At 41.3% G+C, this 26,851-nt stretch overlaps 2 protein-coding genes and 1 long non-coding RNA gene across 5 annotated transcripts; 2 read left to right on the forward strand and 1 right to left on the reverse strand.

The window, feature by feature from the left end:
• Positions 1 to 415: 415 nt before the first annotated feature.
• GLT8D2 (glycosyltransferase 8 domain containing 2) lies at positions 416 to 15,934 on the forward strand. Its single transcript, NM_001277383.3, has 10 exons — positions 416 to 686; positions 2,895 to 2,939; positions 4,296 to 4,391; positions 5,201 to 5,369; positions 7,078 to 7,195; positions 9,461 to 9,545; positions 12,025 to 12,137; positions 13,135 to 13,301; positions 14,773 to 14,885; positions 15,458 to 15,934. The coding sequence occupies exons 2-10, from the start codon at positions 2,921 to 2,923 to the stop codon at positions 15,628 to 15,630; spliced, it is 1,053 nt and encodes a 350-aa protein (NP_001264312.3). The 5' UTR covers positions 416 to 686; positions 2,895 to 2,920; the 3' UTR covers positions 15,631 to 15,934.
• Positions 15,935 to 16,154: 220 nt separating this feature from the next.
• TDG (thymine DNA glycosylase) lies at positions 16,155 to 26,760 on the reverse strand. 2 transcript variants are annotated; one of them, XM_046904059.1, is made up of 10 exons: positions 26,723 to 26,760; positions 24,617 to 24,710; positions 23,458 to 23,687; positions 22,875 to 22,944; positions 21,616 to 21,751; positions 21,439 to 21,521; positions 21,267 to 21,361; positions 19,635 to 19,806; positions 19,381 to 19,509; positions 16,155 to 18,248 (listed from the first exon to the last, which is right to left on the reverse strand). In XM_046904059.1, the coding sequence occupies exons 2-10, from the start codon at positions 24,708 to 24,710 to the stop codon at positions 18,109 to 18,111; spliced, it is 1,149 nt and encodes a 382-aa protein (XP_046760015.1). In that variant the 5' UTR covers positions 26,723 to 26,760; the 3' UTR covers positions 16,155 to 18,108.
• Positions 18,248 to 21,751, forward strand: LOC121109113. 2 transcript variants are annotated; one of them, XR_005844022.1, is made up of 3 exons: positions 18,248 to 18,449; positions 18,547 to 18,602; positions 19,130 to 21,751. It is a non-coding gene; the product is annotated as an uncharacterized LOC121109113 (long non-coding RNA). The 2 variants fall into 2 exon arrangements; XR_005844021.1 differs by having other exon boundaries at positions 18,547 to 21,751.
• Positions 26,761 to 26,851: the final 91 nt, after the last annotated feature.

Below are 26,851 nucleotides of genomic sequence, written 5' to 3' on the forward strand. Positions count from 1 at the left end.
CTTGGGTTTAGATTCTCTAATTTCTCAGAGATTTGGGGCAGAGGCAATTTAAGTCAGCGTGCATGTTCAAGTTTTGCTTAGTTTCATGCTTGCAATAACTGTGCCAACAGACGCTGGAAAAATGTTGCCTTTCATTTCGACTTTGGCACGCTGTTGTTTGGCTCTTGCACACTAGTTATCTGTTCACATTTACCATAAATAAAGACTAGAAACCTGACCTGCGACTAGACAGTTTAAGTAACTTCTGGAACAGTTTGCTTCCTTCTTTTCTCCACCCCCTTAAGACTTTTTGTCTTGTGGGATTTATTTGCAATCTGCTAGATGAAGCTCTAAGGCAAGTTTGCCAGATCTGGGGCTGCATCATCATTCAGCACATCTGGAAGTGGTTTATGGGCTCTCATTCCTTCGGTGCCGCGTCTGGACTCTGTGCTATTCCTCAGCAGCAGAGAGAGAAAAGAAAACCAGCACAACTCCAAAGTAAACTTTGAAGAGTTTGCAAAAGGAATTGATTCTTAAAACTGTTTCTGTGCCCTGTAAGGCCCTTGTACAGGGGACTGTAAAGGAGGACGATGGGCAAGGAAGCTTTGGCAAGAGAGCTGACAGCTGTGGGCTATCTAGGATCCAAGTAAAAAGCTCTACAGCTCTTCAGGAGAAAGGAGTCCCGAATACTGTGCTGCTTTGAAGAGGTAAAAAGACTAATTATACAGGAAATGTCCGAGCAGTAATGTCACTGTTTCTGAGTTTTCCCTTCTACAGCCCCTCGTTTTGTTACAGATTTTGGCAGCTGAGTTATGGACTGCCAGGTTCCAGGAACTAATGTCTAAATTCAGGAAAAATGAATAAATATTTGAAGGGGAACAAATATTCCTCTCTTTCTCTAGAAACCAGTGGGTGATCAGTCTGAGTCCCTGAGACTTTGGGAGCTCTGTAGTTTTGAAATGCAGACTTATTTTGTTTGATTCTTTCCGACTTTGGATTTTAAAATGTCAAGTATAGTTCAGTTTATGTTGTTTTTGTCATGCAAAAGATATCTTGAGGCTGTGACTATTCAGCTTTCATTTTGTGGTGATCATCAGTATTATTTGTGACTCTCATTATAATTTAATTAAAAGCAGAAGTCAGCTCCATGGAAGTCAGTAGAAAATTGCTGTTAGCTTGAATGAGGTGAGAACGTTACTTCAAGAGTGTAGGGGTTTTTGTTGTCTGTGTTCTTATCTAAAAGACTAAAATTTGTAATGGCTAATGCTGCAATACTTGTGTAACGTGCGAAAGGGGATGTCTGAACAGCAGGCTTTTGTGACTGATAAGTTTGTTTTCCTATCTATGTAAATGAATGCCACATGAAAGGAGTGGGCTGCTGGAATGCAGGCAAGGGCTGCAGATGTGAAAGGAATTTCTCTTAGAAATATTCCTCTCTCTACAGTCTAGTCAGCAGTAGGGATCTAAATGTATGTAAATATAAGTGGCTTGTAAACAAAGCCTCGCCGTTGCTTTATGTATATTTTTATTACCATTTTACTTGCTAATCAGAAAGTGGAGTCTGATTCACAGTGCTCCCTCTCTGTCAGTATTAACCAATGGGAGAGAGTCATTTCTGTGACTCAGGTTTCAAGAATTTTTGCTGTTCCATATTCCTTCTTAAGGAATCAGAATGAACTTCGTTTTTAGATGTGCACAGAAACTGTTATCTATCCTTATCTAGGCTCTAGCGGATCTGTGTGTATGTAATTGGGTAAAATGAGTTTCAATTGTGTAGATAGCTGCTGTCGTGGAGGAATCACACGGTGGTATCTTCCTTCCCTCCTGCCCCAACTTCTGGTGCTGATTTTTACTGTTGTTTTTTTTTTTTTTTTACAAAAACAGCACTAGTTGTAAACAATACCAGTGCTTCCAGAACCCAAACTAATGTTATCTGTTACACAATTCTGTATTTTAGGGGTTACGTTCTTTCCTCTTGGCCATAAGGACATGGTCACTCTTAGGCCTTGTTTAGAAGAGCAGTTGTGGGAAGGCTACTTCACTTTCCTAAGCATCACAAATAGAATATATACATACATAAGTAGGAGGGCAGCTCTGAAAGTAATGCCTCCTATTTTATGATGTTGGATGGTAACGTTAGAGGCGGCTGTTGGTGGTATGGCAGTAGAGGCTGAACCTTCCCACCAGTGTCCCACTACATGTTGCTGCCGTGTGACAGATGGCAGCAGAGGGGTAGTCTGACAAAATAGTGTTTGACATGGAAGTGTGTATGAAGCAAAATTCCTCCGTGCAGAGGAATGGCACCCACTGGCATTCATTCACACTTGCTGAACATTTATGGGGACCAAGCAGTGTATGTGAGCACAGTGAGGTGGTGGTGGTGTGTTTCAGCAGTGGGAACAGTGACAGTCACCTCTGCTGATGCAGATTTTTGTGAGCACAGCATGAAGGCTCTTGCTCATCGGTGACAGAAAGGCATAGCTAATGATGATGACTGTGTTGAAAAATAGCCTTCTGTAGCTGAGAATTTGCTCTATCAGTGTTACCGTGCTCTTTGTAGCTGTTGTAGTTTCCAAGAAAATAAACAGGAGGCACTACTTTCGGAGCGGCCTACATACAAGCCACTTTGCACAAGTTCCCCTAAAAAGGTTGCTGTTGCTGGTAGGACGATTCCTAGTTTGGGAAGTATATCCTAGCAAGAGGTTAGTATTTGTGATTGCTCTTGTGTTTAATTGAGATCTGAGATAGATGTATTTACAAATTGCACCTGATGGTGTTTTAACACCATTTTGTAAACTATTTAAAAATGTGTTAAAAATGTGACTTACTACTGATGTAGGTGATTGGGCTGAATGTATTAAAACACAGCACATTTCAATTTTTTTCTCTCTCTCTCTCTTTTTTTTCTACTACAGACCGCAGTCCTTATCCAACGGAACACATGGCTCTTTTAAAGAAAAGTAGGAGAGATTAAAAACATTTAAATATATGTATTCTTAAAAGGGGGCAGTGATGTCAAATGTAATTTCTCAAAACTGCTGCAACAGCTGCATGCAAATGTATAACTCTAGTTTTGCTAAATTAGACTTAACCTTTATTATCAAAATAGGACTCTTCCTGCAAACTACATCAGATAAGTATGGTCATAAATGCCACTAACCTGAGATCACTCACCACTTTTCTGTGTGATACGTATGGAAGTGGGCTTTCCCTCTTAGGGCACAGACAATGAGCAGCTCCATGTGGGTATGCCAGGAGCACGCGGCGTGGCTAACAGAGCTATGCACAGTGATGCTGTTCATACTCGCTGTTGAAATGCGGCCCTGAGAAATTTGGGTTCTCATCAGCTCTCAGGATCAGTGACTGAAAATGGACCCAACATTTCGTTGAAGCCAACGGATGTTTTCTCAGCTGATTTGGGTCGGTGCAGTTGGTGATGTGTGTGAACCAATTTCAACTTATTCTCGTGCCCATTTCTGGTCAATAACCCCTTTTGAATCAAAGAGACTAAAACTTTGTTCCCTTTGCTCTTTTGTATACCTTAAATATTTACCATCACTTTTACAGTGGTACAGCAGTAGTAAAGAAGATCTAAAGAACTGTTGTGTATTTCTTCCCCAATATACCATTGAGCTGTTATGTACTCACAGTTGGTTTATACTGGATGACTTAACCTTGTACAACACAAACTGGTAGGAACTGTGAAGTCATAATATACAGCAAAGCACTTGCTTTTGCATGTTTTGCTTTGATTTTACTAATCCAAGTGTCAAAATTTTTATGTGTTTTCAAATATTTTGCAATAAACCTTACCTGTTTTCAGTGGCATGCTGGGTTTATTTTTCTAGTACTATCAGAATTTTGCTTGAGTATATCTTCAAGATTTGCATGTTGAAATCAATTGTTTTTTCTTGTGTCTGAAGGAAGTGTGAGTGAAAGAAAATGTAGGTAAAGATAATTTGTTCTTGAAGTCTCATGATGTAGCCAGTGAAAGAAAGTTCCTGGCTTCTAGTATTCAGAAACATGAATTTAATAGTATGGATAACGCATACGTATTGGGAGCTTAAGTGATTTAGTGAGCAACCAAACAATGGAAATCAGATGGCTGGAAATAATTGGAAAGAGGTAGAGATGCACTGTGCTATTAACACAGCATTTGTAGTTTGATCAAATAGCAGAGAAAGGAGACTTTGGCAAACACAACAAATACATGTTATGATATGTAATGGTTGCAAATTGTCTTTTTTTCCTAAAAAGGTACAATTAGTACTCCAGCTATTAGAGTGATCATTAACAAATGCTTCATTTTGTTTCAGTTAACCAGATTTTACTGTTACTTCTTATATTAACCGTGTGTGCAATTCTGTACAACAAAGTTCACAAAGCACCATCTGCCTTAAAGAATGACGCAGGTAAATGACTTACATTTCTGATTTATTCTTTCCTCTTCATTTGATCAGTTTGGGGTTTTTGTTTGTTTGTTTGTTTGTTTGTTTCCCCCTAATTAAACCAGTTTGCCTGCAGTAGATGAGCCATTTAAGCTGTTGCGTGTGGTCTGGGATGCAGAAGTTTTTCAGTTCTGAATTTCTCAAAGAAACTAGTGGGAGAGTGACTAAGAATTGTCATCCTGCTTCAAATTTTTGTCCAGATGTCACTGATGAAGTTGGAAGCTGGTGTATATCTTTGTTTACACTGAACACCATTTTTCCCCTATTTTATCATTAGCAACTTCCTTGTGGTGCAGAACTTTGCACTATTCCTTTCTAGTGAGCTTCCCAAAGAAGTGAAGTTCATGCAATTGCACCAACTCTTCCACTTACCTCCTTCCTTTGAAAATTTTGGAATCTATCATTCAATTTTATTCTAAATATAACTGAGAAGTCTCAAAGGTATTCAGACTTCTTCAGGTTTCATGTGAGTAAGCAGCTACGTGGAGGACAGCCTGAATTGTGTCCCTGTTGAGCAGAAAGTACAGAGAACTCTTTTCTGTATTCTGTTTGGAGACATCCAACAGTCCTGTCCACCTACATGTGTTTCTGGATTAGCGACAGCTCGTTCTGTGTATGTTGGCAAATGTGGATGTACATAAGATCTGGTATGGAAATGGGGTGATTGGGATATGATTCCACTGTTTGTGGAGTTTTGTGCTCACTCATATGATCCAGATAGGATACAAAAGTTTCTCAATTTTCTAATATAACATATGGTTTGTTTCTTGTAGTTGACTTGGAGAGTCCCATGGAAATGGAGGAAGAAATCCCAGTTGTAATCTGTGCTGCTGCAGGCAGAATGGGTGCAACTGTAGCAGCAATCAGTAGCATCTACAGCAACACAGAGGCTAATGTTTTGTTCTACATAGTTGGACTGAAGAACACCATCCCACATATTCGGTATAAACCAGCCTTATTTTATTTCATGCTGTAATTAGGAGCAGATTGTTGTTTTCCTTAGCATGGGCATAAAATTTAGAGGACTTTTCAGGAAATTGCTTCTTCCTTTTGCTTAAGTAGTGCTATTGGTATCAGTCCCCAGAATTCCCTACATTTAGGAATAAGGATCATTTTGCTCCACTCAAGGCACCAACTAGTGTAAAGGGGCATGAAATAGCCAGACCAAGTCCATAGCTGTGCCTTTTTACCTTTTATACCTATGGAAGAATATATAATAAGGTAAGTGACAAGCTTACTTGTTGCATGCTTGCTTCGTGGCACTGCACTCACCTCATCTGGAGTCATGTCTTCAGCTTCAGAGGAGCAAAGCCTGCTGCCTAAAGCTAATTTCAGGTAAGATGGAATGTTAAAGTTTTGAAATAGAGGCCCAAATAAGCTAGTAATTAATGTTTGGATGTCAAATTCAAACGTTCTCTACAAATGGAGGTGTGGAATCAAAATTAAAGCTGATTGTTTTAATAGTTCTTGCCTCTTACTGCTTCCGTTGCTTGTGTACTCACAAAATATGCCAAAGTGAAAAGATGTGATGAGTTTTTCCAATCCAATTCATCAATAACCTAGAAAATAGAATGGAGAATATTCTCTCTGAATCTGCAGTTGGCATGAAGCTGGAAGAGACATTGAGCAGCATGATGAGCTGAAAACAAACTGATGATGAGGTGGAAAAACGAGCTGTAAAATGTGAAGTTCAGTAGAGGTGGAAATAACTGATTGTGTTAGCTCAAGGTGAAGCAGGAGTTTTATAGAATTGCAGAATCATTAAGGTTGGAAAAGACTTCTAAGATCATCTAGTTCAACCATCAGCCCATCCTCACCATACCACTGACCATGTCCTCAGTGCCACATCCACACGGCTCTGGAACACCTCCAGGGACGGTGACTCCACCACCTCCCTGGGCAGCTGTGCCACTGCAGCACCGCTCTTTCTGAGAAGAAATGTTTCCTGATGTCCAACCTGAATGGAATCGTAGATTCTATTTGATAGCACTTGACAGAGAATATAGGAACTCCAGGTGCGTAGTAACACGAGTGTAATTTAAGATAGGTCAGACAGAAACTTCACTATGATCATAGTGAGAGTGCAAGGGCACAGAGAGATAGATGCTGTCTCAGTGTTCTCTTATTAAGTACTTGGTGTTCCTATATGCTTTGATACACTCATTTTGAAAACTACAGAGCTATGACTGTTAATGGATCACACTATTGTGTGTGGACGTACGCACACACACATTCACTTCATGGTGAGATATGCTTGTGGATGTATATGGCCTCTGGAAATGTGAGGACTTTTTTGATGATAAGAAATCTGACAAAATATTGAACAAAAATAGTCTTTCCCTTGCTAAACTGTGAATACATGATGGTCATCTTGAAGAACATACAATTGAAAAGGGGAAAAAAAAGTAACCTATTCTTTAAAAGCACAGTGGATAGGATAAGAAAAAACTGGTTTATAGTAAGAAAAACTAGGAAAATGACATTTAATGCTAGTGGTGATGAAAGACGTGTTGCTGCAGACAGAAGTGATTCTGTCTTGGGGTCAGATAGCCCAAGTGAGCTTCCAAGGCCTCTTATTCTCCTATTGGTCTGAGAAAATATTTGCTAAAAGCTGAGTATTTCTTTTATCACTTTTATTTTTTAATCACAGAAAATGGATCGAAAATTCTAAACTGAAAGAAATAAAATTTAAGACTGTGGAGTTCAACCCCATGGTACTGAAAGGAAAAATCAGACAAGATGCATCGCGTCCTGAGCTACTGCAGCCTGTGAGTAGACAGACACCACATAACACATTTTCAGAATTTTAATTCTCAGTGCAGGTTTTAAGATATCCCAGTTCTCTGTTCTATTACACAGGAGGGGTATAACTCAAAGGAGCCTCTTTAGGTCCAATGCCAAGCTGTCACTCAAGGAGGAAATGTGCACTTTAACAAGCTCCTTGCAACTCTTCTGTCTTGCTGGGACCTCATCTATTCGGTGGCGTAAACTCAGTTATTTGAATGTGTTGTTTAGAAGAAGAAAGATGTCATAGTGTTCTTTGTGCCTCCATGATATCTAGTGGGTTGCAATCTGCTTATGTCAGGGATTAATTCAGAGACTAGAAACTAAAACATTGCTGGCTGACAAGAGGTGAATCAGATGTTAGGAATTATTAGTAAAGGAGTTAGAAACAAAACAGAGAATAACATTATGCCACACTGTAAATACATAGTTTTACTACCACCCTAAATACTCTGTGCAGATTAAGTCCGCTTATCTCAAAAGGGCATAGAACCACTGGAAAAGTTTTAGGACTGTTCAGAGTGTTTGTTCTTATTGCCCTTCTCTGAGCCTGTGGCATTTCTAATGCATGGAAATAATTTCATGCAATATCTGAGAGAGTAATTTAATATTCTTTAGCCTGGAAATGGCCTTCTGGTATGAAAACAGTAGAGATCTACAGAAGTGGCTGGCATGGAGGTCAGAATAGGGGATGATTACTTACTATATCTTCTAATATAAGAACTAACAGCTATTCAAATAATTTAGTAGGAGGAACAGTCAGATCAAAGAAGAAATGTTGCATATTTTTCAACAGTGAGTACTAAACCTCTAGAACTTGTTGCTAAAATATCTTGTGAACTTAATACATTCACGGGGATTCAGTAGAGACCGAAGTGGACTACATCTGGTTCAGGAAATTTCTTGAGTTGAAAATACACGAAAGCTGTGGAACAGCTTTTCTGTATGCTTGCTGTATTCTTACATTTGTCTGATCGTCTCTGCTTAGGACCACTCTGACAAGTGAAATGATCTGAATCAATATGGTTGATGGTCATGCCTTTTCCCTCTGTTGTATTCATTATTGCTATTGTAGAAAATGCTATCCCACATCTGTGCCACTAGTCAAATCATTCCTATAGAGTGGAAAGATGGCTTTGTTAACTGTGAAGCTAACACAGTCCAGGTCCAGGGAAGTAATTTTTCCTCTTTACACAGCACTGATGAGACTGCATTTGGGATAGTGTTGTTCAGTTCTTAGCTTCCCAGTACCAGAAATGAATGGATTTATTGAGGTGAGTCCAATAGAGGGCAATGAAGGAACTGGAACATTTGTATGTGAAGAGAGGCAAATAGAGCTGGGACCATTCAGCCTGCAGAAGAGAGGGCTCCAAGGGATCTGATCAGTGTGTTTATTAAATACCTGATGGGATGGTTGAAGACGAGAGCCAGACTCATCTCAGTAGTGCCTGCTAATAGGGCAAGAAGCAATGGGCAGAAGTTCCAACCATAACATTAAATCTCAGTGCAAGGTAAATCGTTTTTTTTTTTTTTTATGATGAAGGTGGTCAAACACAGGAGCAGGACATGATATCTCCATCTGTGGAGATATTCAGAACCCGACTGGACACAGTCCCAAGCAGTTTGTCCTGGTGGACAGTCCGTGAGCAGAAGGAATAGTCTGGGAGGGATCTCCATTACAATATAAATGGTTCTGTGATTCTGATGGAAGAGAAACTATTTTGGACTGCTTGGTTAAGCCCACAGTAAACAAAATAGGGATAAATAATTAATAATAACGGGGTGAAGACCTACTTCCTCCTCATTTTTCCATCATCATCTTCATCACAATGACTTTTGACTGACCGTTAGCTGTTTTTCCCCATTTTGGCAGATTTCCATTACTTCCAATGCCATAATGAGCAACTTTCTATCTTGGTGCACTATAACCTAAAACAACATATGTAAAATCCAAGAAAAAAGTCCTTGCACCTGGTGGTTGCAAAGATAAAAGAAGTCTATGGTGACTTCAGTGCTTCTGTGAAGCAGGATCATTGAGAAAAAGAAGGCTGTTCACACACTGAGCAAAGCTAAACTGGAAAGTTTTAGAACTAGCATAGCATTTATTGATTACTTTTGCTAAACTAATTGGTTCTGAAACTAATATACTGATCCCTATTGCTAAACTAGCCTATATTAACAGAAGCTTGAGACTAATGCATTAAACTTCTTTGTCACTTAGTATTTACTCTTCTTTTCCTGTTTAATAGCTGAACTTCGTTCGATTTTATCTTCCTTTGCTTATCCAGAAACATGAGAAAGTCATATATTTGGATGATGACATCATTGTTCAAGGTAAGCTGTCTCCAAAAAGCAATTTCTAGCAGAACTAGAATAAAACTTATTGCAGCTTTCATGGTCATCTCAAAAGACAGGATATAATGAAAAGCAATGTCTGCTGAATAGTTGATTTTGATCAGAATTACACGCACTGTTTTCATTTGAAATAGATTTGGTCAATTGCTGAAAGATATCTTGGTTTTCACTTGGGTGCTACAGTGTTTAGTTGTGCGTGTGACTTGTGTTTCCTGCTAGCATTCAGATTCCCGCAGATGTTGGCAGTACCTTACCCACAGTTGCTATTCGTTCCTCAGAGTAGGAGGAATTTACTCAGCTAGGTGGGCTGAAACCCCAAATACTAAAAATGTGATTTTGAACATCTTCAGCTCATAATACACAGCATTTTTCAAATCATGATTAATGATGTTAGAGTTCCTGGATAAATAGGAACAGTCAGAAGATACAAAAATCCCGACAAACATATATATATAATATATAGATAGATAGATAGATAGATATAGATATATATATATATATCTTTTGTATGAAAATATAAGATATACAAAAGATATATATATATCTTTTGTATGATATATATATAAAATTTATATATATATATATAAAAGATATATATATATATCTTTTTTCATACAAATAAATCAAATTAGAGGAACAGTTGCTTTTTTTTTAAAAAAAAAGAAGAATTTCTGACCCCCACTTGACCTGCATCCCTCCTTCCTGCACCCATACCAACATTCACCAGGAAGCAGACTACTTTCAGCCTGAATTAACTTCCTGGTAGGAGTCAAGGCAGTGTTCCCACAGACAGCAAGGAGGTGGCCCGTAGCAGAGGGGAGTTAGGGCTTTCTCTTAAATTAGGGTATGCCAGATTGTGTCAGCTGATAGTGCTTCTGGAAGCACAGAGTAAGGTGCAGTTCTGCATTACAGCTTATGGTAGGCTGCTGCCTACTGAAGTGGCCTCTCCTGTCCTCAGGCAGCTCCTGTTACTTCTCTTGTTTCATATCTAGAGCTGTGAAACAAGCTGACTCCACTGCTTGACCTGGCAGAAGACAAGCTATGGTAAAAAACAAAAACAGAAACCAACCAACCAAAAACATAACAACAACAAAACACAAAACCCTTTTTTCTCCTTGTTTCTTCAGTCAGTTTAGCTTGCTCACCCTTGGGCAGCGTAACCATAGGGCTCAGAAGAGGAGAATAAGTTTGGGCATGTGGGAGGAGAGGTGGAGGGTGGGAGTCTCTGTTTTGGCAGCTGCTTATCTGTAATGTGAGAGAGCACGCTGTCTGATGTGTCTGGAATGGAAGGGAATGGGAGCTCTGACAGGGTAAGGAGTGAATGAGGATATCAGGGTTTAACTTGGGGTTTGTTTGTTAGTCAGCTGCCTTCTGTGGAGCAGTAAGAATGAAACATGGTGAACTTTTGAAACAAAATCCAGAGAGGCTGTGGAGTCTCCTCTGAAAATGTTCACAAACCATCCAGACACCTTCCTCTGGAATGTACCGTAGGTAGCCTGCTTTAGCAGAGGTTGGACTAGATGATCTCCAAAGGACCCAACACATACAACTCTGTGATTCTGTGTAGTACTTGTGTATTTATTTTTAATTAAAGAGGAGTGTAAGCCCTGCTACTGCAGCCAAGGAGGCGGCCTCTTGCAGGGCGGCTGTGGGTCCTGGTCACTGTTAGTGCCCCTCTTAGGGGGCTGCTGGGCCCTCCAAGGTGAGTGGCCAGGAGTGGAGGGGCTGCTGCCCTGGGCAGAGGGAACTCAGGCTTCAGCCCTGGCCCTGGCAGCTCCCCACATCCCAGCGCTCACCCCATTGCCACTGTGGGGGATGTATCCCCACCCAGTTCATGTCTGCCACTGCCTACCCATGGAGTGTGGGCAGGGCTGTCACCCAGATCAGGCTGTCCAAGGCCCCATCCCACCTGGCCTTGAACACCACCAGGGATGGGGTATCCACAGCTTCTTTGTGCACATGTCATGTGTTAGACTATTTCCCTCCATCAGGAAGGAGTTGTTTTTTGGCTGGGAAGCCACCAGTGTGACAGAAACCTTTCAGCTGGCCAGTGCTCATCTGTCAGCACTGGGAATGCAGGTATTTTCCTCAGAGATGTAAACACAGTAATAGCAGGAAAAAATAAGGCACTTCTGAGAGAAAGAACTAATAGAATGCATAACTCTGTAACCACGCTTCTTAACAATGTAATCAGCTTCTGCCTTAGTTCTTTTTGGATGTTCAGACCAGATTGTTAGCATCAGTATTCAATACACCCACATCTAAAGTCAGAAATCCAGATACAGGGCTCAAATTTGAACATTTTCCCATATTGCAAAATTCAGCCTTGACTGATATCTGGACTATCTGCTGAAACAGTCAAGTTTGTAACTAACAGATATGAGAACAAAAGTTATCCTATCATCTGTGTAGCAGTGTGGTACACTTGTTCTTGTGCTCCTGAATTTTGTGTAAACAGGTGACATTCAGGAACTCTATGACACAAAGTTGGCTCCTGGCCATGCTGCGGCTTTTTCAGATGACTGTGATCTCCCTTCCACACATGAGATGGTTAGAAGTGTTGGGATGCAGGTAAGATGCCCTTCTGTCATTCCAATCATGAATGTATTGACTCATAAACGTAATACGGATCTATATCTTCCCCAAAGTATGTATGTAGAGACAGGATGAGGGAAAATGGCTTTAAACTGGAAGAGGGCAGATTTAGACCAGGTATCAGGAAGACATTCTTTACTGTGAGGGTGGTGAGACGCTGGAACAGACTGTCCAGCGAGGTTGTGGCTGCCCTCCCTCTGGAGGCATTCAAGGCCAGGCTGGATGGGGCTGTGAGCAACCTGGTCTAGAGGGAGCTGTCCCTGCCTGTAGCAGGGGGTTGGAACTGGATGATCTTAAAGGTCCCTTCCAACCCAAACCATTCCATGATTCCATTAAAGTTTTCTTTTAATTTTTTTAAAATAATTTTTTAATTAAAAATCAGGTAATCAGGTAAGCAAGAACTACGGTTCTGTAGTCACTTTATTGTGATTTGGGGCTGTTAAGAGTTGTTTCTTGTAACCATTAAAATCTCTGTTGCTCTTTGGATTCTACCTATTTACTTACTATGCCAAAATTCATTTTGCAATCAGTAAATCATGAGTTCTTCTGGAACACCCAACGAAGACAGAGTAAATGATGTTTGTATAATTTGAACTGGGAACAAAGCTTGGGAGAAGTGTTTGAAGTCCGATGGGTTGAGTTCCACAGAACAGCCATTGAGTCCCTCTGGCATTACAGCCGTACCAGCGGCATGCTATGTCATTGGGAGTAAGCTACAGAAAGACCAAAATGTGGGGAGGAGAGAGCTCTATAGAACTTCCACGGTACAGTACTGTGGAAGAAGTAATTCAGTAGCTGGGAGCACTGTGCCTTTCAATCCCATGTCATATGGGAATTGAGATAGGTAATCATCATCTAGAAACTCAGCTTCGGGAGGGCATATTTAGTAATACAGAGCTACACTTACTCGTACATTCATTGAGATTCACAGGGAATAAATGTCTTCCTTTTTTTTCTTTTTTTAACTTCCTAGAACACATACATGGGGTTCCTGGACTACAGAAAGCAAGCAATTAGAGACCTCGGCATCAGCCCCAGCACCTGCTCCTTTAATCCTGGTGTAATTGTTGCTAACATGACTGAATGGAAAAACCAGCGGCTCACAAAGCAGTTGGAAAAGTGGATGCAAAGAAATGTAGAGTATGTATAGAAATCTAGCTTTGCTCTCAACTGGAAACTGAACGTGAAAGTATCATCTTCTGTTTGTAAGCTCTTTAAAGATTGTAACTCTGTAAACAGTCTTTGCTTCATGAAATCCCAAAGTAAATTTCCACACGCTTAAACCTGATCGATAGCGTAGCAGAAAGTGCGACCTGGAATTTCAGTCTTGCTTTTAATCACAAACCACACTCAATCCTGAGGGGCACTGAGAACACGTCGTTCTTGTTTTGGGTGACCAACGTCACCTTGGTTCAATACACTTATAAGCTTCCCTCCCTCAGGCTGGTTTAGAGAGGAAGGGATATTTCCTTGTTTGTGTGGGGTCTCTCTAACTGAATTGTCATTGGGTATCACGTTTCTTAAATACTGATAGAAAACACTTCTTTCTCTATAAATGAAATGAACCTGACACGAATGATAATTTTTTGGCTTTGATTATGATGAAGTCATGAGTGTAGTGAAAACACTGCTCATTTTTTGTCATTGTTAATCTGTTTGCAAATCTGACTATTTCCCTGCAAAGGCTTAAATTTAGGAGAGCTAAATTGAAACAATTATTTGTGCCTTTGGACTCCATTCATTATTGGTTATTTTCAGAACTGAACAAAGGAGGAAAGACACAAACCACGAGCACGTGAATGGATGATCTAGAAAGGTGATTTTGTACCATAACAGCACATTTGTGTTCCTTTTAGCTCAATATTGAAACCACAGTGAACCAAACTGCTTTGTTACGAGTAAGAAGGAGCTTTTGAAAGTTAGGATTTCTATTTATTTGTTGTTCTGTAGCCTCCGAGCACCTCTTGATACTTCTCAGGCTTCCTCTTTGCTGGACTCAGCAGGCAGCACAGTGTCCTACAGGCGCTGTGGCTGCTCCCATCTGCTGCCTGGCCAGGCCTGCAGCACGCTGTGGCCAGACATCTGCCTGCTGCCACGTAAGCCTCCCTTCGCAGTAATTTGGCTTTCTTTTTTAACCCTGCATTTTTCACAGCACTCACAGGAAATTAAGATCCATTAGGTGCTGGTTTATAGTAACCAGTCTGCCAAATCTGTTCTGAAGTTAACTCCAGGCCTCAAAGTTGGGCAGGTGGGAAGCAGAAGGAAGACAGACGCACGGCAGCATGTACGTCTTCTTAAGAAACCAGGCTAAAATAGGTTTGATTCCTTTACATTGACAACTTTTTTTCCCTACTGTAAACTTTTTCAGCCTCATAGATTGCAGGCAGCGTGCAGAGTAGTCGGCTTCGTGTTGGGTCTGACTCCCAGCACATTGCTTTGTAGCAACAACCTACTCAACAGGAATTGGAGCTCCAAATGCAAGCAACTAACAGCATTAGAAAGGAGTATGCTGAAAATCAGGCTGTTCAGAATACTGACATTTTTAATTGTCTGATTTTTGTACTAAAGACTCTTTGGTTGAGGTTCAAACATTTTCTTTGTTCTTTTGCAGGGAAAACCTCTACAGCAGCACCCTCGGGGGAGGTGTGGCGACCTCTCCGATGCTGATTGTATTTCATGGAAAGCATTCCACTATTAATCCTATGTGGCACATACGGCATCTCGGTATGTATAACTTTCCACCATTTGCAGCTGGAACCCAATAAAGCGAGAGGTTAAGATTCCAGTATAGGACCTTACGTTAGTTACAAGACTGCAGAATAATTGATTTAAATTTTCCTAAGCCACGGAAAAGAATGTATGAAAGATATGAATGTAGTCACGGACTGAAAAAAAAAATAAGATCAGACACTTCTGGCAGGCACAGCAGAAGCACATGGGATACCTGGCAGTCTCCGCACAGCCCACATTCTGGAGGATGTCGTTGGCATTCACCTGGCAGTGGTGACTTATCCTGAGAAGATAATAGCTCAGCTAGCACAGTCAGATGAACAGCATAATGAAGCTGTATGTAAATCCCAGCTACCAGGATGCTGCTGTTGAGAGGAAGCTGAGATTTTTCAGATGCGGAGTTAAAGAGGCCTGAAATTGAAAACTGCTGCTCCATGACACAGTTAGTTGCCTACTGACAGGTGAAACCACGCTTATCAGGCTTTTTAAAGAACAAACTGTATTTACCCCATTGTGTAGTGCCTTCCAGTACTAAAAGCCGGATTTTATTCCATGTACTCATGCAGGTTGGAGCCCCGATACCCGGTATTCAGAGCATTTTCTTCAAGAAGCTAAATTACTTCACTGGAATGGGAGATATAAACCTTGGGACTACCCCAGCGTTCACACTGACCTCTGGGAAAACTGGTTCATTCCTGACCCTTCAGGGAAGTTCAAATTAACGCGTCCTGACAGCTGATACTGAAAACACTTCAACGCATTCAAACCCTTTGGTTTGCAGTATGCAAATAGTTGGCGACGCAAGACATCAAATCCTATAACTAACTGATTTTAGAAAACTGTTTCTTAAATACTGCTGTGAAATGGCCATCAGTTTTAAGGGTTTATGAGTGGTGTGTGAGTCACACAGCTCACAATTTTCTTTACTTTCAAATAAGGTGAGGAAACAAGTTTACTTTACAATGAGACATTTTCATTAAATATGTACTGAGGTGGAGTCAGAGAATGTGTTTCAATGTGAGGTCCAGTATGTGCCAGGAGAAAAAAACCCTACAAAGGAAATAACTTGTGATATTAGATATGAGGTGTCTTTAGCCTATCAGGTGACATGGAGCCGCTCAAAATTAAAACTCAGGCAGCATTTTAATAAGTAGAATTCAGCTGCGTGACGATCACTTTGCAGTTTCTCTGCAGAATGCTGTATTTGTGTAGTCAGTGTACGCCATATCCTGTAGTGCAAAAGGACACTCAGAGACACTGTGATACAATTCCTGATTTTATTGTGAAACAGAGAGAGATTTAAGACAGATTAAGAACCTCTGGATTACTGTAATGAAAAGAGCACCGGTCCCGAGGGAGTACCACAAACTGCAGTACTGAGTGAAACGGTCATTATACACATAACTGTATTTTATACCTAGTAGGTGCCTCTGTTCCAGAAGAGACCTTTCCCTTCAACTCCAACAGGAGAGCAGTACAGTAGTTCTGTACTACTGTGCCACCTCACCAGCAGTGCTAAGTTACATGCTTCTAATCTTGCTGAAAAATAAAACTGAATTGTAACAAATCCCTGACGCGAGGTACTTGGAGCACCTGCGGGAAAACGTCCATGTAAACAGCAATACGTGATACAGTACACTTTAAATAACAGACAAGACAAATCCTATGCCGTTCTGACAACATACGGAGCAGCTTTATGCTGAAGCTGATAAACACAATCATAATGCACGCTTTCTTGATTTCAGACGCTCAGAATTAAGCCACATAATTTGGGAAGAGGACTGTAAACATCATGCCTGCCTCACAACAGGATGGCAGTGTGTGAGCTCAGTGCGAGCTGTTACAGCAGGATTAGTATCTGCGCCAACTAATTGCACTCAGTGCATGGCAGCCGTCAGCGGCTGTGAGGAAAGGATAAAGCACCGAACAGGAACCTCTGACCAGCACCGTGTGTGGAGATACTGCTTGGATCTATTTTTCAAGTATGTGAAGCACCTTCTCTCATAAGATCATCAAAACGTGAACGTTTTGATCAGCTTATTGCTTTTACTTTGTCTCCTCCTCACGTGATAGAAGAGGGAAAGTAGATGATGGTTAGGCACAAGCATAGAATCTCCTTTCTTTCTCAGTCGCCAACATTGGCTGCAATTGTGTATTGTTGGAGCAAGTTCCTCAGAAGAAAGCTGTAGTTCCAACAGCTGTCAACTTAATTCATGGAACAGCTGCCCTTGTCTTCAACTTAGTAATTTTTTTTACACATAAGATGGGTAAGAAAAACACCCTCTAAGGTCTTGAAGAGAAATTAATACAAAAAACTGCTAAAGCACCATCTTCTTTCACCCTGCGCTAGCTGTACCTGACACAAACAACATAATTGCAGATGGGTTCTTACAGGGAATACAGTCTTTCAATTCCCTGCCATATAAACTGTTCACTTGCTAAGGTTCAGGAGAAGAGACTAATCACAAAGAAGTGACTGACAAACGCCACAGATTTGAGAACCACTTTTCTTTTTTAAGGAATTCCAGTTCCTTACACTAGAATTTAAGGGAGAAAGAGACGGAATGATAAGAACACCTTATTCTAAGACTAGAATATTTTAGGCCCTGTCCTGTGTGACGCCGATTTTCCTGACCAGTAATGAGTTGTCTCTGCTCCCTTAAACCTGACTATGGTCCAGTCACCAAATAGACAGAGCTCTCTATTCCTGCCCTGAAGTGCAAAGGGAGTCTTAAAAAGCACCATTTGTTTAACTGTGCACGATTAAAAACACCACTTTGTGTAAGATAAGGGTACACTTCCATTTTCCCCTCTAGATATAAAAGCACTATGAGATATCCAAATATCGATGCGTCAATAAAAAGTATACTGCTGCTCTTACTCCTACTTTACAATTTATGGAATAAAATTAACGCCCTAAAGAAACCTTCACAGATGGAAAAGCAGTTTGTCAAAAACTGCAAGAAATGGCAGACATTAAATATAAAACTCATATACAAAAAAAGGGCTAACTTCTTTTTTTTTTTCAAGTTTGGACAGTTCCTTAAAATTACCTAGTTCATTGATTGGAGCCTACCACACACTTATTTAGGACTATAATAAAATATCTAAGGGAGATAAAATACTATTAAAATGCTTCAGTTGGAGAACCGAGGTACCAATCTTGATCACTGCATTAAAACTGCAGCATGTATGCGTAGCTGAGAAGAAAGAGCTCTTATGCACTGCTTCCCTCTCGTTCTTGTGTCATACCAGCACTGAATTCTGGAATCTGGTCTGCAAAGGACTGCGTCATCCATTGTCCATTAGGAACTTCACCAAAAGATGACCCCTCGCAGTACTGGGGATTGCTTGGTGCTGAGAAACAAACAAAAAGAAAGTACACTTGAAAATGCAGTTGAGACCAACAACTAAGAGAAAACCACACAAAACCATCTAAAAAAAAGATAATTGCAGTTTGCACTTTCCTTTGTACTTTTCAACTACCTACTCAGACTGCAGTTCAAACTTATTCTTTTTGAATGTCTGCTTTTGGAGACCCAGATTCATTCCCCCCTGGTAGGTTTTCATCAGAACTTCTTTGAAGAATGACCTTAAGGGTGGCACAAACATAAATTAAGAGTCTGAACATTTAAATGAATACTTTACTTTGCAGCATTTTCTGAGTAAAACTCTTCTTCTCAAGAGGGACATTCCCTTTGGCAGAATAGGGTAAGTATAACACAAATTGAATTTTGCATTCTAATTGAGATTAAGACTAAAAACTCAAGACACTGGAGAAGGTGGCAGTTTACTTCTGCCATTATTTTTTCATCTTTTTTTAAAATTATTTTTTAATTAGTTGGTAGTGTTTTGGGAAATAGAATTCCTAATGTCATAGTTACAGGTTGCCCAAGAAGGCTGTGGATGCCCCATCCCTGGAGGCATTCAAGGCCAGGCTGGATGTGGCTCTGGGCAGCCTGGTCTGCTGGTTGGCGACCCTGCACATAGCAGGGGGTTGAAACTACATGGTCATTGTGGTCCTTTTCAACCCAGGCCATTCTATGATTCTATAGTTACAGAAAGATTAACAGACTCATTCTTCTAGTCTTCAAACTGTACGGCCACTACACCAGCTATTCTAACATAGATGAATTACTCAGATTACAGTGTTCAAATACTCCTCCTTCATTTGCCCCACCAATAATAGAACAATTTCAATTATCTGTCACATCATTCTACGACTTTGCTTTCCTTAGGAATGAAACTAATGAAGTGTCAAAAAGCATGATACATTCATACAAAAGTGGATGCAATGGAAGAAGTTTAATATAAGAGTTTAACTGTTGCTATACTTTAAATATATTGTTGTATATATATATATGTATGAATATATGTATGTATGAATTGTGCAAGTTACTTAAAGGGTAGAAACTTAAGTGTATGGAATGGTTATAAGAAGTTATACAGAATGGTTTAGAGAAGGAATGCCCCGAGCACCACCCTTTACCAGTTCCATTTGAAGAGAAATTGCACTGTTCGCTTTCATATGGCGCACGATCGCAGTAAGCTCCTCCATATGCTGCTTCATAACCTGGATCGTACTTTTCTTCCTTGACAGCCATCTTTTTAGCATCCTCTGCAGAGAGAGTAGACCTCAAGTATTAAGAACAGAAAGTGTTCGAAGAACATTTTTACTAGAGAATATGTGGAAAAAAAAACCCAACCATACATTTCATAAGATAACTCCAATAAGCACTATACCTTGTGCAAGCTGTAAGTCAAATGTGTACTGCACTTCCTGCACCTCTGTGTTTGGTGCAATGCCTTTCAGCTGATCCCTTAAGTCTTTTAGCTTTATGTAATAATGAACTTTATCTTGCGCACGAGGGAACTGAGCACATCTTGCACTGGATGATGGCATAACGTAGCACAGCTTGAGAAAAAGAAAAATACCATTACTGATCCCTAATATTTAGTGCATCAAGAGTAACTGACAGTTAAGCTCACGTTACTGTTCTAATTTTTTGCACAAACATCCACTGATACCAAAAGTATTTCTAGAAGAGGATAAAAGGAATTCATTTTTCCTGTCCAGCTAGCTGCCTTGCCCTAAAGAGAGGGGGTGAGTATCAGCTGATGAAACCAAGACAATTCTCACCACTCGTTTACATGCTGTAGGACAAGTGATACAAATATGTGTTACAATAATTATAAGCGTAAGCCAGAGAGGGAAGCACACTGCTGAACTCTGTGAACAAGTGGAGCTCACAGCCAGAAGGGCTGCAGAGCATGTGATAGTATGCAAAAACCCAAATCCAGCAAGAAAAGCATCAAGAGTTAATAAACAGCGTTGCTTCTTGGCCAAGCGTGCCTATGTCACACAACTTAAATGAAGCCAACTTAGTTGTTTCCATTTCTGCTGGCAGCCCTAGCTGAAGGCTTGAAGTTAGTTCAGAAAAAAGGAATCCCAACCAATACATTTACTACAGAGCACCATTTATGAACAAGTACTTGTAAAGAGGGTTATTTATTTATTGTTCTTACATTTCCTGCAGAAGTATTTAAGAGCTACTTCAGAAGGAAGCATTTTATCACCACCACCTCTTCAGGTTCTGATGGCAACACTCCACCATTAGAGAGGAGCAGTTTAAACCACTTAAACTTGAAGCACTAATAATATGGGATGGATAGAAAAACACCCCAAAAGTTTGAACTGAGCAGGTAACGAAGCTCTGGAATAAGCTGCCTTGCCAGGTACTACAGTTGCCTTTGCTATGAAGAACAGGTTAAACAAGCCTATCTGTGATGATACATAGCTGGCCTCTTGGATACGTTCCAGCACTAGATGCCCCTGATAAACAAGTACCTTCCAGCTGTAGATGCCTATGATTAGTGCACTCTTCATCAAACTGTTGTACTTTAAGCATCCAATTTAATTTCAAGCTGCAAATCAGCTGAAGATGACTGAGGCTGACTGAAGTGTTTGGGCATGCTCAGAACAGGAACGCTGCAGTATGTAAGCTCAATCACGGACTTCCTATTCTTTTTTCCCCAGCTGTGGCTCCCAGCATTAAAATTCAGTAATATTAGCATACAAGTAACTGGCCACAGGTAATCAGACGGAAGTAGATGACAGTTACAAATGCACATGTGTTTTATTCATATTTTCAATACTCTTCAGAAAAATGAACTAACCTACTAATCACTATACGCCATTTCCAAAATAACATCTGCCAGTCTGATTAAGCTGTATAAAAGATGTAAAATCCTCCTTTCTCTAATTAAGTAAAAGCCCTTCACATTCCTTGTACTTTGCCATTACTGTAAGTGGGCGTAAGCCCTAAGACTCCAGTAGTTTTGAAATAACCAAAGAAGAGTGCTCTCAGTACTTACAGTTTCTGTCTCTGGTACCTTGTGGGGCTGCAATCCAAATTCCAAGTTCTTAACTCTTATTCCAAATACTTCTCTACTAAAAATTTCATAGATACCTGAAATGAGGGGACGGAATGAGTGGACAAAAAAAGGCTACTAATAGAACAAATTCATTCCAAATTAAGATTCTCACATTTTCCATTGAAAGCTGCTATACGAGGTTTATACTTCTGTAATTTCTGCATCAGAATTCGCCCTCCTTCTCGAAACTCTTTACTGAAAGTAAAAAAAAAAAAGAAGAAATAACTTGAAATTATAATCGTAACCATTTATTCCTTAACAAGTATGATATTCTACTGTGTTATCCTGCCTGGAGAGGTCTTTGCTTCCAGGTGTTGTCCTTTCCACCATATTTGTAAATCCAATCCCATATTTATGCGGTAAGGTGTGGTCATCCATATGGTTCAGCTGTTCATTACTTAGACCAGACATGAAGAGACACTTCCCTGCAAAAGAGGAAGACGGGTATTCTCTTTTAAAAAAACACACAACAGCAATAAAAACCACCACCAATAAACCTTTGGCTACCGAGGCACAGCAATGGAATGCTGAAGGAAGAGTCTATGCTAATAGAGCATCAGTTAATTTGGGGGAAACAACGTGGCAAATACAGTAAGTTAGCTTTCTCTTACATCTTTGCCACTGCTTTTTAGTGCACTTGGCTTCTCTGACAGTATCCACTGACATCTTAAAAGAGTATTTAACATATAAAAGTATAGTTTGGATGGTGTGCAGTGCCAGTCTCCAAGCACAAGTTAACCACACGTAGTTCCTAACGGTCCAACAAACTTACAAATGCTTGGATTTGTCACAGCACGCATATCTAGTCTGCTTCTTGACAAACGAGACTACTAGATTAGCTCATTTGCAGAACACTGGGAAATAATACCTGATTTACTGGTCTGCTGGGTACCAGAAGCTTTTTGGCTGGAGTATCACAGGGCTGCAAATCAGCCCGCGTGGAGTTCCCTGTTACCACAGCTGGAATGGCTCCCGCTATGCAAAACAGCGTATTTCAACAGAGCTCACATACAGCCTTTCTTTAGGACAACACGCTGCAGAAAATGTTATTTCAATAGAAAAAAATAGGCTAAAAACAACTGTGTGGAGAATCAGGTATGCTACATATGCCTGCTGCAAAATGGCAGCGGCTGCTGCTTTTCCATCAGTGAGGAAGTTCATTTAGCAGAAACGAATACATGTACAAGGAAGAGGACTTGCTGAAGTGCTTCATTTCAGCAAACACAAGGGAAAACACAAATAGTTTTGTTGTGAATCGATGCCTTCTGACTTCCCCTTGGTAACTCAAGAGCTAATTGTTTGATTTTTATCTTAAAGTTGCACGTTAAGGAGTTACTTAGTATTACAATCCAATAAACTGCATTTACTTGCCAATTCTAAACCTTTCATTTTATTCCTTTTTATGTATAGTATTTATTATGGGATTTTAATCACTCTCCGAGCACTAAAAGCAAAATCCCCCTTTCCTGTCCTAAAAAAAACCCAAGAGCTTAATTAAAGTACCACAAGTTGTAACAGTTCTGCAAATGCCATAAAGAGAAAACATACAAAAATGGTTTCCAGGTCCAGGGTAATGATGCCCTTTGTAAGCTGCCATCAAGCCGGGGTTTATGCCAATCTGCAAAGCAAGATACAGCCCATTTTAATGATTGGAACATGGCTCACTGGTCAGGAATGGGAGTTACAGGAAGGAAGCCTATTCCACTCTCTGAAGGTACCGTCGATAAACAAAAACACATCACTGATATCTTCCAGCACTGCTCAAAAACCCGATAGTTTTACAGTAGGGTTTCATTGATGCGTGCTGTCGAATGAGCAGCCTCCTAAGCGTGCCCCACAGCCACTGCTGGAGCACCTCTGGTGAACTGTCAAGTAATGCTTTTTCATGCCTATGCATCAAACGTAAGCCTCAGACTGCTCAGAAATTAGAGTTACATTACTATGATTCTTAACAGAAAATGCAAAGCAGCTGTACACACAGGATGCAGTTCAGAAACTTCACGGCAAGATCTTGCAAGGTGTAAGTAATACAGATAAATAATGAAGGAACATAAATCACAACCATTGCGGCTGGACTGTAAAACACAGCACAGACCACTTCTACCTCATTGTGTAACTGTGAGTTACTCACTATTACGATGTCCAGATCGAAGGTCAAAATATCAGGTAAAGTCTTTGTCAGCAGCTCAGCTTCAGACACACCATTAAAACGGTCCACTTTTCTTTTCACTTTAAAAGTGTCCGTAATCTTTTCTTGTTTCCCTTTCGACTTGGTCGCTTTTTCTTTCTTAGCAGCAGGCTTTTTGGGTTGCTTTGGCTCAGTTGCTTTGGCTTTTCTCTTCCTTCCACCCTTTTTAACTTCTGAAACATAGCAAATACATTTTTTGTACATTTCTAAGGCTGCAGCATGAACATTCAAACAGAACGAACTGTGCACGTGACTAGAAAAAGAAACCAAACAGAAACTTGCCTTCAAAATTCATGAAATTAAACAATTATCAGATGGATTTCAGCATTCAGATGTGGTGCTCAGGGACATGATTAGTGGAGGGCTGTTCATTAGGGAAGTACGGTTAGGTTGCGGTTGGACTCAATGATCTTTAAGGTCTTTTCCAACCTGAGCGATTCTATGACTCCAGGCTCAGCATGGATCCAGCTTGGGTGTCTGTGTACCACTCACAGCAACTATGCTGACTTAGGATACGAACCAACAATAACCTCATGGCTAGGCTATGCCGTTTGCATGCTGTACGCAACGACCTATTAGAGACAGTTTCACTTGTTTTGAAGGATATGCCAGAACCTGCAAGTTGGGGTTCCAAGGAATTGAAGTGAAGTGAAGCTGAAGTGAATTCTAGTCTACTATCCACTCCTCAGCCTCTGAATAGGAAAATACATTGTTGCAAATCACACAACCTATTGAGGAAAGTGACTCATGTACCAAAAGCAACAGGTCTTAGGGTAAGGTTTGGACTTGTCATGACCACACAGAAACTGAACGCTGCATCAACCGTTCACAGTTTGTTGTTTACAGAGCAGACACAGCCCAATGCACCACGCAGCAAGGTAATGTAGCAGAGTTTGAGGGTCCAGGGTTTACTTCTCAGCTTTTTCATTCTTTGGTAACAAATGTTATTAAACAAATACAATTAATAGATACTTTCTCAAAGACTATCAAGAAAATGAAACCCAGATGCTCCAAAGAAGGTATTTCTTGAGATAAATACATATCCATGTGTTTACTCTGACTGATTACTAAGATTTTAGCTCTCTTAGCCCAATCGAACTACCTTTAGGAGGTTCCTGAGCAAGGTTTGGCTCTGGAATGCCCTCTAGAGTCGGCTGCTCAGTCATGGCTTCCATGGTAGGCGGTGCAGTCATCATCTGGTGGAACGGAAACGTGTAAAAAGCTTGAGCTTGCTGGAGATAAGCGTAATACCTTAAAGAGAGAGAAAAAAGAGGCATAAATCATCAACTATTTAGGAATGCGGTGATGTACCAAAGAGGCTGTAAACATCTACCTATATCAAGACCGCCAAGCACCCACTCATGTTCCCCAGCTTCTCTATTAACCAGGCAGTAAATTATTCAACTCTGTTAAGAAGTCCAACTGCTTAGCAGTCACGAGGTGCTGCTATACCCAACACCAACAGCCCAGCTCTCCCACGATGGCTATAAAGCAGAAGAACCACGGCAATTTTTAATGACAGCACAGAGCTTCCCATAACACTGGGGAAAACTGTCTGCAGCCCACATTGGCCGTGTCAACCGTCTATCAAACAACCGGCAGCTCACAACGCTACTGAGTTGAAACATTCCCTTAATGCTACAGCAGCTACTTTGTAGGCACTTTGTCCATACATTCTACTGCTATGCAAATACATTGAAAAGATTTCACAAACAGTAAATTCTCAAGAAATATTTTTATCTCAACTCTTCATAAAAGTATCAGTTTTTAGGTATACAGAAATGAGGCCACCCTTGAGATATGAAGGAATCGTTCTTTATCACGCAAGGGATATTTAAGAACCACTCTGTCAATCAGATTTATGCCAGAAGAGCCCACAGACATGAGGATAGGATGCTAACTTGGAAGCAAACAGCTGTCCCGAATCAAGGAGAATAAATTTGTATTCAGATCGTAGAATCATAAAGACTGGAAAAGACCTCTAGGATCACCCAGTCCAACCATCAGCCCATCCCCACCGTGCCCACTGCCCACGTCCCTCAGTGCCACATCCACACAGCTCTGGAACACCTCCAGGGGTGGTGACTCCACCACCTCCGTGGGCAGCCTGTGCCACTGCAGCACCGCTCTTGCTGAGAAGAAATCGTTCCTAATATCCAACCTGAGATTCTCAACCTGCCAGATTTCTTGTCTCAGCTGCTGGATCGGTACCATTTTATGTAAAATGTTCTCACAGTTCCTGAACCAAACACAACTGATGTTCGGATTTACCTCAGGGAGCACAGCTGAGACATGAAGAATGTGGTTGATAATGTAATAAGTGCGGAACAGAATCAGTTAGAGAAACATGAGAGGATCTAATTGGAGAATGGTCTCTGACAAGATGCCTTCTTTTAAGATATGTCCTTCTTGTACATACTTATAAAATCCCCTTCCTATAAAGGTTGTAAATTTCCCTTCAAACCAGAGGATGGCTTGCAGTGTATCCCAGCCAAGTGCCCCAACCTCTCAATGATGAGATGAAGGAAGGCCTTCCCCTTCACCACTGACACTCAGAGGAGTTTGTAGATCACTTTTTTTTTTGCATGAGTTCAGATTCCTAACGCCTTGCTAACACTGAACGGAGCATTAAATAAATACTTCCAATTCACAGTGGTGACTTAACCCGCTGCTTCACGCCAAGCTACGAGTGAAAAAAAGGACAAAGGGAAAAAAACCACGTCCTCTACAACAAAACCAGACATTAAATCACGTAGAATTCCCACCTTCTACACACCGATACCCGCATCAACGCGAATCGCTCTACACACACGAGGATTCCCCACACGCACTTCAGTCCCCTCTCAGCAGTCCCCCAGGCCCTCCGCGGCCTTCTCACAGCCCCGCGGCCTCCAACGGCGCTGCCCCACCCGGGAGCGCGCCCACGTCAGCGCGGCCCACGCGAGCCCCCCGCCCTGCGCTCCCTTAGGGCGACGGGAGCGAGGGATCACAACAGGCAAGGCAAGGCCAGGCCAGCCCCACTCCCGGCCCCGGCCCCCCAGCAGCGAGAAGGACAACGGCGCACCCCCGCCGCGAAGCCCCAGCACGGCGCTGCCCCGCACTACCTGCCCAGCTCCTCGGCCTCCATGGCCGAGCGCGGCACCCCGCCGGCAGCCATCGGGCTATTGTCAGAGATCTCCCACCCCCCCCACCTCCGATCCCCACCGACCTGCCGGGCAGCCGCGCGGCACGTGACCAGCGTCGGCCAATGGCAGCGCGCGATTGGGCAATCGGGGGAGGGGTCGGCTGTGCCGCTGCCGGAAGTTGCGCGTAGCTGTCCGGAAGGGTGACGCATTTC

The sequence above is a fragment of the Gallus gallus genome, chromosome 1 (genome assembly GCF_016699485.2).
Source record: "Gallus gallus isolate bGalGal1 chromosome 1, bGalGal1.mat.broiler.GRCg7b, whole genome shotgun sequence".
Classification (NCBI taxonomy): domain Eukaryota; kingdom Metazoa; phylum Chordata; class Aves; order Galliformes; family Phasianidae; genus Gallus; species Gallus gallus.